This window comes from Bradysia coprophila (assembly GCF_014529535.1).
Source record: "Bradysia coprophila strain Holo2 chromosome X unlocalized genomic scaffold, BU_Bcop_v1 contig_173, whole genome shotgun sequence".
Classification (NCBI taxonomy): Eukaryota; Metazoa; Arthropoda; class Insecta; order Diptera; family Sciaridae; genus Bradysia; species Bradysia coprophila.
In genome coordinates this window covers 5,892,136-5,904,339 of record NW_023503302.1, presented here as the reverse complement: position 1 = coordinate 5,904,339, position 12,204 = coordinate 5,892,136, and the positions used below count along the sequence as shown (strand labels likewise).

Here is a 12,204-nt window from a genome sequence, read left to right as displayed (position 1 = left end):
AAGGCTGCGGGAAAATCATGTAAAAATCCTGACTGAATTCATGAATGTCACTCTAAGGTCTAAGATATCCCCTGCCAACCACTCTTCGAAAAAATCACAGACATTTCATGTAAATATTGCTATCATCGCTAGACAGAGCATTGAACCATTTGATAAACGAATTAGTCACCCAGACGTAGGACAATAAATCGCTTTATTTTTCTCACTTAATAAAAAAGTATAAATGTCTAGTGGTAACAATTTCCGACTGGCGATAATGTCCAATACATTATTACAAAATATCAGTTTGTACAAAAATAAAATGGTTCGTTTTCATTGGCCGTTAGCCAAAGAAATCACACGAAAAGATCAATTCTGATGCTATCGAGAAAACAAGAAGTTTAAGAAGAAGAAAAAAACAGAAAGAAAGTGAATCGTTTAGCTGGATAATTCGGCCCACATACTCATCTTTTCGAACGAGCTATTCTTTATTGAAATTTGTGAAATAAATCTGAAATTTAGATTTTATCCAATGTTTCGAACAACTCCGTTCTACATATTTTGTGTCTCTCTCTCACTCACTTTTTTAGCACGATAACACTCTCTATACACATAGCGTTTGCTTTCGCTCGATATGTCCTATTCAATCCAATCATACATTGACATAGGATTTAATTTAATTTATTTATTAAAATTGATTTTCTCTTTAAATAAAACAACGAGACTGAAAATAGAAACGGCATGGCATATAAATGAAACATAAAGTTACTCCTTTTGACATTATTTTCTATATTTTTTTCGTTTTCTTCTTTACAATTCTACAATAGAATGTACGTTTTGATGGGGTGTGTGTGTGTGGAGTTCAGAGGCAATCGCTTCCACTTTTCCCTTATTCGGATTAGATTGTAGATTGTAGACTTTCCATTCGAGATAATAATGAATATTTGCTATAAATATGCGGTTTCTACAGTGGACAATTATCGGTAAGGGATGTATGCTTTTCGCTATATTGCAAATTCATGTCGATATATAGATACAGTGGAAAAAACAAAAATAGAAAAAATCTGAAAATAAAAGAGAATTGGTTGGTCCGTTGGTCGGCACCGAATGGGATAATAAATTTCATTTTTCCTCTATTATTATCTAACTTTACAGATTATCAGAATCATTTTGATTGTTGGTTGATCGTTGGAGGTGTCATTGTTCCGTGTATATGTGTGTAGGTTTTAATTAATCGAGAGGAAAAAAACGAATGTACAAAAATAGACCGATTTTTTCATAGCACCACCAAACAATAAGATGTGATAAACCGTTGTTTACTTTATAAATATATCTATCAAACTGGAGAGTGAGAGAAAACGTACAAACAGATGAACAAACAATGTTTCAAATGCCAGGGCGATTCATATAAATAAATATTTTCTTCGCCGTTTGTAAAGCTCAGATCCCAAACTTAATAGATATTTTTCCGCCGTTAGATTATTGTGCATTTTCTTTCTCACTATATTGCACACGTTATATAGATATTTGCTTAGATAATTAAGGATTCTGTGACATTGTACCACTTCAAATCATTGTAATAACCGCTTGTTGTCGCTGACGTGTTCAATCTCTTTCTACTAACATCGGTCGTACTTGATGTATGTGGCATTATATGTACACATTGTACAATGCTAATAAGACTTTTATTCAAGAGAGAAAAATAGAATGGTAGCATCACAGGCTCAATTGGACTTCCAACAATAAGCGGATAACTCATGAATCAGAAAAGGATCACTCAATGTGACGATAAATACAGAGAAGAATATCGTCGGTACACATCCGAGCGTCAATTCAGAGAAATTAATTTAAGCACGAAATGCATCAGTGACTTCGTTGTCCAAGAAATAATGAAAATTCCACACCTTCCATTGTTGTAAAGCGAACAGCATAAAAGCGATTCCAGCTTTTATATTACAAATCTGTTTTTATGCTGCTCTTTCTTCGTCCCCGGCTAATCAATCTATCAGGCCTGATCAAGCTTTTAAATGTAAAAAGGCCTAGGGACTAAGTCTCTTGAGAGTTGTGGTCGTACTTATACGACAATATTGAGATTGAAATTCTGAATTTCTCTAAATAAACGACGAGGATTGAAATTAAAACCATTCAAGCTAAGTGTAGCTAAGATAAATTTTTCATTAGATCAGGATTTTGCACGACATTTCAAGTACAGTCATGAACTGAACATCTAAAAGTTTATTCTTTTAATCTACTTTGTTCCACACATTTATATCTTGTGACTCATACCATAGCATTGCTCCTAGCGTAAACACTCGTAAGTCAGCCGTCAAAAAGCCTTCAAATTTTGATACATGTGTGCGTGAATACATTTGCATATGTTGTAACACACACACTCAAACCAAGAAGTCATCCAGCCTCCAAGTATTTTCTCTGTTAGTGCTATGGTCAGTGCTAGAAGCTCATACACATGTGAATTTGAGGAATAAAATGTAATAATGAAACTATGCTAATAGCTTGACAATTTCAGGTGTTCACGACTGTATTTCCATATAACAACTGTAAATAACGACAAGAATAAGCGTTGAGCTCTGCCTAGCTTATGTAGCTAAATGTATGAAGATTTTACCATAGCATAACTGAAAAAGATATTCTCTAACCAGTAGCACTGGAGTAACATCGTTTTTATATGATGAATTCTCTGACAAGTACGATCCGGGTAGCTGTAGTTGACTAAAAAATTCACGAACGAGTTATGAGTTGACTGAGACGTATCCCGCATAAACATTACTTGAACGGTATGTGTGAATTGTGGTACACTCGTTCGATATATCAGAACGTTTCCGTTGAAAATGTTCGAAAAGTTTTTCTTTAAAAAAAAAGTTTTTATCCGACATCTAATGAAATAACGCCAGCGGTGCACTCTTATCTTAGTATTTCAGTAGTTGAGCAAATTTACTCTTCGTATCATTTCTACTGAGCGGTTATTATTATTTTGCAAAGTTCTTTTGTTGCAAGGAAATGTAGAAAATAGTAAAATTAATTAGAATCTCCAGAAGCTTCTTCAGTAAGGAAACTTTTGAAGAAAAAAATATATTAAAAATTCTTCCATTAAGCACTTTATCATTTACAAAAATTCGTTTGCGATGTGGTGTGTTTTGAGAATCGTTCGTTTCCTTCCTTTTTTGTTAATATTTGGCGTTTAATTTAGATAATTCATTTTATTGCCTGCCCCATGAGAAAGTCAATTATTACATGACAGTCGGTCCCCTACAAAAATGATCCATTACATGAAGAATATTTTCGGTTAATTTTAAGTGAATTATTTTTTGCGATATTTAACTTTCGCATGGGGCAGATATTAAACCAGAATACATTGGATGCTGCTACATTCATTAATTTGGAAACAAAAACAATTTGGAAAGAAAATAGCTTTGGAAACTGTTTTCGACAAAAGGCAGTTACAGAGGCTTCTTGCTCAAAAAACGCACAAAAACGTTTGATTGGGGGGGGGGGGTGATAGCTAGAACAATTAAATTTTGATGTTTAAGAAGCTCCATGGCTAACATAGTGCGAGTTAAATAATGAAATTTTTGACATCGAAATGTTTCTTATTAGACTACGAGATTAAAAATCTGCCATTTCAAATTAAACGAAACAAAATTTACGAAATTCAAGCAGTAAATTTAATAGCTTACGTGGAAGTACGTGGAGCAGCTCAAACCACATATTTAAGTAAGTTATAAAACTGAAAATCCTTTTGGTTTTCAATTTACTTTTTCAAACACTGAGAAGCGGATATCTATACTTTCAATTATTAACTGTTTTATGCACAAAAAACGAGAAGAAACGGAACCATTGTTCAGGAGTAATTATGGCAGAGAGCATATACTGAGAAATTTCATCGAAATTGGTTTGGACATGTGAATGTGTCTGTGTGGAGTTCCGTAAGTATATTCTATGTTTGCGAATTTTTGATGGAAAACTATGTACAATCACACTTTGCACAGTGCAGGATTATCATATTTACGTTATCAGGGGTGGCAAATGTGAGCTTGCAAACGTACTTCAGGGATGCCACTGTCACCACTGTCACTGAGATCCTGTCTGTTATCGATGAAAATAATCGATGAGTTCCGGGAAGTGTCACAAACGTTTTTTTAACGCTAATGAAGTACCAAGTTTTTCTATGAATTTGTTGAGAATGTTTAGATCAAATGGGGCAATTATAATATTGGCATGCTTGCCGTCTGGTAAAGCTCAAGATGAGTACACAGTTGGTGAAAAAGGTCGGAAAAATAAAAATCTTCATGTGCAAAACTAAATTTGAGTTTTACAGAACTGTTGTCTACAAACAGCTGTCATTTCAAAAATAGTAAAGATGGAAAAACATTGATGTTCGATATGTACGAACCGAGAAAATAATAATTTGGACGTCACCAATGACCCATGAAAATGCATTTAAAAAAATGAAAATTTCCGATCGAATTTTTTACACTTTAAGAGGCGACTCATTTCTTCGACTTAAATGAAAACGTACGTGAATCTGTCGTTTATTCCCTACTCCGCTTAACTGAACTCGATTCTTCCAAAAGTACTTATGAAACAAACAAACTGTATGAATCGTAGCCTGTCTAATAATGTAATTATTTCAATCACAACCACCCATACCAGCTTCGATTTTTCAAAGTTCTAGAGTTTCAAAACCATTTTCTTTACCGGGCCGGAGCGGTTTTTCTCTTAAAACAACCTCTACTCTGAAATACATTTCAATGATGTCATGATCGCAGAGGATCCTTTAAACCGAAAATGCAGAGGTGTCACGTCACCCCATGTAAACAAAAACTGTTTTTTTATCAATATTCTTATCAAAACCGGCAGAATACACTCGACGAATGACGATACCATAGGTAGCGTGCGTCTTAGCAACTAGTTTTCAACTAGAACATACACAAATTTATCCTAATCCACAGGCAAAACATTTTATGTATTTTAGAGACAAACTGAATTTTTGTTTTTCTAGATACCCACATACACAACACATTGTATAATACAGTGTATAATACACACAAGCAAAAATACAGAAAAAAAAATAAAAAATAAATAACCAGTAGAAAAACGTTGTTCTAGTCATTACGGATGTATTGTGTGCAAAACGTATAGATTTTTATCAATCAAAACAAGCAAATAATTTGCCTAAAATTTAATTTTGGAAGGATTGGGCGTAGCCACTATCGTTAGGACAGAAGTACAAAATATTTATGTGTCGATTCTCTAACATAATCTTAGAAAATATACAACCCTATGCAATGACACAGAAATTTGTAATTTCATTTAGGCATAGCATTTGCTTAAGACATTTACGGCAACGGGGATCGGTTTCAAGTTCGAGAAACCATACCCATATTTGTATCGTCAGTCAAAATTATATTTAATTTGGAATTTGTTTTTGTTTTGATTTTTGATGAGGTGTTTTGAAACTATTTTGTATTGAACAGATTCATATTTGTGTTGAAATGGCATATCGGAAACAGGAAATTCCCGTAAAATCACATAAATTTTTCCGTGATATTGTTGTCACGATTGCATTTTAACCGTGCAGAGAAATAGATTTGTTAGATTTTTAAGTGAAAAATAACGCACACGGATCAGAATTTCGATTCTATGGGGATGTGTTTCGGATCCACTGATTTTTGAACGTATGTTTATGGCATTGAATCGCTTACCTCTCCACATTCGGCTGCAGGAGAATTTTCACAAATATCGTAAATAACATGAGGAAGACCTGCCGTGCCCAATAACGAAAATCCGAAGCTTAAGTTTTCACTTTTTTTCAAAACTACTTTCAATTCTTGCATTATTATTATGGCCGACACTCGTATTATTAAAATGTATAGAAAAATGACATCGAAAGGAAAAAAAAATAATAAAATTTTTGTGTTGTCAGTGAACGGAAATTTCCCTTCTGGACAATTTTTTTCTACTGCTGGAATTGCAAAGGAGATTTGTGATTGAGTGGTTTTTTTTAAAAACCACTCTGACGTTGACAATTTTTACCAAAAGAAAAAATCTCGCTTGCGGACCGAAAATACTTGATTACGGGCTCACCCAAAGCCGGTTTTTCACCGTTTCTGGCAGCAAGCATGAAATGTACTGTAAGCGTGTACTTGTACTGTCGTATTGGGAAATTTATTGCGAATCAATTTTGGTATTTTCTACCAATTTTATTTTATACGGTGCAGAACATTGACGTTTCAAATTGGGTTCGGACAAGGCAGCTATCTAGGAATATCACACCAAAGGAGGAAAAAATCGTAGATCGCTTATAAATTTCATTATTTTAGAAGTGTATGAATACAGTGTAATGAAATTTACAAGCGGACACTGTAAGATTTTTGGCCTCCTAATTTTGCAAGCAATTGGTGTGATATTGCTAGAGAGTTGCCTTGGTTCGGGTGGCTACACTTGACAATAATATGGCGGATTTGAAAACAAAAATTCTCCTATCACCAGAAGTGGTATGACACTATTTCACGTATATCTTCGGGATTTTAATGTAGAACTTGTAACGAAACTATATCGCGGTAAACAACAGCGGCAAAAGAAGTTACTTAATTTTCATAACATCTACAACGTTAAGAAAGCTAGCGTTGATCTCGGCGTTGATACTTCATATTGTTTAATTGAAAACTGTTGTTTTGCTTGGTTCGACTAAGTGTAAACAAGTTTCGTGATATTTCTTGTGATTAACGTAAGTTTTTTAATTTTTTCTGTAAGAAAACGAGTTAGAAAACGCATTCAAACGCACTTATTTTCTTATTATTTTAGCATGACATGAATAATGGATGCGTTTAAGATAAATCTACTGATCGTGATATGATATGATAACAATTCAGACAAGAAAATTCCTCGGGGATAAATATAAATTTCCAACAAGAGCGAAGCGAAGGGTACGGCCCCTGTGTAAACAAATTACTAAATATGAAAGATAGTTCGATACAAAATCGGTATTTTTCCACCTTTCGACCTTTATGTCTCTCAATAACACACTTACTGACTCCTTTCGCGTTAATTAAACATTAAAGTCAAATATAAATCTTGACATAAATGATCGAACAACTTTTCAAGTAAATTTAAATCACTAAGTTTCATCGAGAATCTTAACTTACTCAAAATAAGCGCGCTCTTTTCTAACAACCATATTTTCAATTGTAACTGCAGCTGACACAGCTGAAACCGCTGCGACAACACTGAATTTATTATGATTTTCTCCGCGCGGCCACCAGTTCAATGACAGCTGGTGTAAATACATACACGATATACACACAAGTTTCGTACTTGTCAGCGAAAACATTTATAGCGAGTAAAAGTAACCGAAGGATAAAAGTTTAATTATGGAGAGCCTGTCCAGTTTGGTAAAAGTTTCCGTGCCGAATTATTTGGCAGGACTACCGATTCCCAATACATTCGGAGGATGGTTCAAGCTAGGATGTAAGTATAGAAAATATCACAAAATTTCGACCAGTACCTTGGTCTGGATTACAGAGTGGCCATAGTTACGTCACGAGAAAAAAAAACGTTACTTATAACTATAACTAACCATTGAACCGCATTCACGCTTTTTCTAATTACTTGTTTGTAATCTAAATTTGTGTTGCTGTGACGTATGGATGTGTATGTATACTTTCGTAGAAATCGGTATTGTAGACCTATAATTGCCAATTAGATTTGTGGTCTGATCATAAAGTGTCTCAAGTGAATGGGTCTGTATTGTCGATTGTTTTTTCAGCTCTCGTTGGCACAGAGCTCAATATACGGTCTAATCGAATTTTTAATATAGAAATTTCACTTCACCTGCATAATGTTGAAACATACCTATAAATGTTTTACACTCAACACAAGTGCGAACATAAATTATGTTCAACTCATGTGCATGTATTGTAACGACTTGGAATACAGATGACATTATTATTACGCCAATTCAATTGTTATCTCTTTCAAGTTTTGCAATTAATCTTCTATTTATCGAGCTATACTGATAAGCATCGTGCAGTTTGTTTATCTTCGACTGAGTCTAAAAGCATACTTCCTCCGAATGTGTGCTTCGTCGGTCGAAAGTTAATTTATTTTAAGGCGTCCCTGTTATGATCAAATCGATCATAGAGAGGGTATTGTACTTGTCATTGCATATTTTCATTATACATTTTTGACATATTTCCCAAGCCAAGTTAACGTAACTGATCAACGCACTTCAAGCATGAGTTGTACTCCAAATAGGGAACTTGACAGTGTGTCACACAACTGTAAAAAACCATTTCATACAAAATAGTACTCTATTTGGCAGCTGTCGACTATGATCACTCTTTTGCTTGAAGTGCATGAACTGATCCTTCTCTCTAATCATAACAGTCTATTAGCCGCATATTTGTCACTACCGTCTGACTGTTTTTCACGTTCCGACTGATCTACTCAGCGATGATTGTTCATTTATACCAGTTACAATGACTTCTATTTCGTCGACCCTTTTCATGTTCTGTGGAGATATTTTCAATATCAGCAATGGTCTTTCGTTATAAACATTGCTCATCAAGCGTTGCGCGGACTTCCCGCAATAGCAGTTGTGTTTCAATGACTAAATTCACCTTCATCCAGTAGTGGATACAGTAGAGGAAGAAAAAGAAGAAGATAGGTCGTTCATAAATAATTTACGTTTTTTCGCCGGTTTTTTGGAGATTGGGATTCCTTTGTTTTACTATTGAGGGCATGGGTCTCCTAAAAGAGAGATCTTTTATGAACGTCGCCTTATTTCCAGTTTAATCAATTTTAAGGCAATGTTCGTATGAAATAGCCTTTCTTGACTCAATTTCAACGGAGAGAAGATCTCATCAGTTTCAGTTTTGATTTTTTTTTTTTTCATTTTAAAATCATATTCTGACCCCGGCGACCGCTTCGACCGCACATAGGTGGATCCGCGCCTGATCAGTTTCGAAGAGATTCTTCAATATCTTTAATGCAGAAGATTGTGGAAATACGAAAATCTTAAACTCTTAAATTATCATATAAGCTGAAAATATGACATAGACGGAAGTAATGTTCTTAGTCCATGGCGTTATGAATAAACGATATTGATTTAATGTCAATAATGAAATTCTTCGTGAAAAACCACGGCTGATGCGTTCAACAATATCCGTAAATGATCCTATTATCGACGAATGTGTTTAGCAAAGACAATGAATAGAAGAGGCACAGTGAACGCAGACCGAAGAGAATTTTTCAATTCAGTCACAACGTTTTGATTTGAACGATAAAAAAAGGTGGAATAAAAACACCCAATATTTCCTAAATAGCACTTGGAAGCACTGGATTTACGTCGCGGTCATTGTACGACAGTAGGATCAGAGTACTTGAAATTTTAAATAAACGTTTAACGTGCTAAGCGGTTTTTGAATCGAAAAGGTCTGTCAATAGAAAAATGTCCATAATAGAATAAAACGTTGTGAATCCATCTGCGTGTTCACATACTTTCATTTCACAGTAGCAATAAAGTTTGTAGGAGTTCTTCAGAGTGAAATTCGGTCTCATTAAATTGTTACCGACGATTCTTGTGTTTTACAAAATGTTTTCATTGAGTTTAAGTTTGTTTTGAGAAGAATCTCCAGTTCTATTTAAAAATTCAGTTGGTTTGGGCATTGAGCCAGCGGTAACTTACATGAATAAAATTGTGAGTTAACCTATTAACCAGCCGAAGCGAATTGAATAACTCATTGCGGAGTCACCGACTGTAGAAAATGACGATAAAAATGACTAATGAACATTCTAAATCCAGTCAACAATCTAGGATTGGTTTTTTGATATTTTTGTCATTTCCTATTGTTTGACAAGGTCAAAGCACATTAACTTAATACGGCTGACATTTGACATTTTGAAGCCCTAGAAAGTCTACGAACCTCAAGACCATAAAAAAAAATAAACAAAATTTTTCCATCTGTAAAAGGTTTTCAACTTTATGTACATGCGGTAGCGGTAGTTAGACTAACACAAGGCTAACAAATAAAATGAAAAACATTTTCTTGTCAAAAGCCATAGCCATTCTAGCTCGAATTTAACGCATATTTAATGCATGCATGCATACAAAAATGCATTTGGTGTTTAACTCACACAAAGAAAACATGCCTCCTTATCATCTCTACGAAAGAAGCTACAATAACTTCAGTAGACTCAAAAAAAATTCTTGATACTGTTTGGAAGCTACACACTGAGCGAAATTTCTTACGTGCTATGTGTATATATAATTCGTGCCACCTGTTAAAAAGTGTGGTAAGGTAGTTATACAGCGGGATCGAATATAATACTTGGGAGGCGTATTTCGCTTTGACAGAGATTTAAAAATATGAATTTTATTGAATATACCTACTACCATTGGTAAAAATACTTTAAATTAAAAATTGACTTCTTTGGGAATTGAACGGGGACCTCTCAATCTTTCTAATGTAGCAGTACAGTAGTGTTGGTGGACAATTGGTATTGTTGAAGCGTACTTTGAAAGCCATAAACGTGTGTGGCGTATAAGTTACGCAGAGCACGTTATAACGTAGCGTACAATAATGGTGATATGTCGTTTTTTAACATAATTGAATTTAAGTTCATAAAGCACGCGTAATTAGCTACGACTTGATGGCAAGATAGTTATGGACACTTATTATCAAAATGAAATTACTTAATAAAAAACGAAAGTATTTTGACGAGAATTTTCTAATTTACTAAAATATTTTTTTATCGTTTATCTTCTTCGTGTTAAGAAATATAAATATGATTCAAATTCAATATCTGAGACCAGCATCCGCTATATACGTTTAACATACTTGATGTGCGTTTAGCTTCCGTCCCACTGGTAAGTTATTCATATTCCACGTGTACCACAACAATACGTAACACATGAATATTCAAATCTGACAATCGAAATACGTAGCTACGTTTTCAACGTGTTCCACGTATAGAAGACATTAATGAAGTATATTCCACCTTTCCGAAGAATTTTACACATACCCGGAGTATTGTATGAATTTTATTTTTCTGGGTGCAGTGCTATGCTACATCTGATTCCTTCTGTCGTCTAACGTATAGCAACAATGGCATATAGTATTGAACTCAAATGAACAATTTCACGCAGCTGAAACTTTCACGCAAAGTAATGCAATTTGGAAATCTAATGTTTGTCTGTCTACTCAAACTATTTTAGCCCAGTTGTATACGTCTAAAGCAACCGAATTGAATGAAACACAAGTTCACGATATGATTTTGGCTTTATTCCAAGCATATTACAATCGCATCGGTATTCAATTGACCATTTTGTATTTCAGTTCGTGATTGGCTTTGTCTAGTGCCACCAACAGCCGCAATGGCTGGCTTGGGATATATGTCGTACTTGGCATTCTGTCCGGAAGGTCGTCCTAGACCGAACGGTCGTTGTAACCTGGCACACCGGTTGAATGAAGCGAAAGTAGTTGATTCCGTTGATATTGAAGACATTGCTGATAAGGCCGCATTTTGCCGTTGTTGGAAATCAAAGAACGTAAGTGGAATGAATTTCATTAAGTTGTGACAAAGTTGAAAAGTATTTTTGTTTGCAATAATCCTTAGTGGCCTTATTGTGATGGCGCACATGGTGCACATAACAAACAAACTGGAGATAATGTTGGTCCAGTAGTTGTCAAGCGTAAGGCACAGTAAGGATACAACGGCCACCACCACAAACCAGCGCTTAAAAATACTTAAAAACGTGATTTAGAGAATTTATTTACGTTATGAACAATTGTTTCACTTTTCACTCGGTAAATTGTAGTTTAGACATTTATTGAAATTAATTTTCTTTGCGTTTCGAGTGCATTTACCCATGCAAAAAAAGTGTTAACTGAACGAATTTTCAATAGATTTTTCCAGATGTATTGATATTACTACGCAAAAATAAAGACGATGAAAAGTGTGAAGGGAAAATTCACTGGTGTCTCGTTCTAATTGACCAAGAATGGAATGGAAAAATGACGTTCAAACTCTGAAGGACTAGAACTTACTTAGTTAAACTCTCTAAAATTATTATTGCTTTTATGATGATTTTGGACTCGCATCTTTTTTATAAAAAGTACGACCATTGTTTGGTCTATTGGGCATTTTGTGCGTGTGTTAGTTTTCAGCAAAAATGATGCATTAAGGTGATGTAACCTTACCCCG

The 12,204-nt window shown here is 34.6% G+C and overlaps 2 protein-coding genes across 5 annotated transcripts in view; one reads left to right on the top strand and one right to left on the bottom strand.

The window, feature by feature from the left end:
* Positions 1 to 5,902, bottom strand: part of LOC119068318 (PH and SEC7 domain-containing protein-like) — a 51,465-nt gene extending 45,563 nt beyond the window's left edge. For 2 of the 4 annotated variants that reach the window (XM_037171872.1, XM_037171870.1), the window contains exon 1: positions 5,703 to 5,902. In XM_037171872.1, the coding sequence (XP_037027767.1) occupies positions 5,703 to 5,834 (132 nt within the window). In that variant the 5' untranslated portion in view covers positions 5,835 to 5,902. The remainder of the gene's footprint in view (positions 1 to 5,702) is intronic. The other 2 variants (XM_037171871.1, XM_037171869.1) reach the window with 1 other exon arrangement.
* A 1,356-nt stretch (positions 5,903 to 7,258) lies between these two features.
* On the top strand, positions 7,259 to 11,970 carry LOC119068325 (CDGSH iron-sulfur domain-containing protein 2 homolog). Its single transcript, XM_037171881.1, has 3 exons — positions 7,259 to 7,467; positions 11,337 to 11,548; positions 11,617 to 11,970. The coding sequence occupies exons 1-3, from the start codon at positions 7,371 to 7,373 to the stop codon at positions 11,704 to 11,706; spliced, it is 399 nt and encodes a 132-aa protein (XP_037027776.1). The 5' UTR covers positions 7,259 to 7,370; the 3' UTR covers positions 11,707 to 11,970.
* Positions 11,971 to 12,204: the final 234 nt, after the last annotated feature.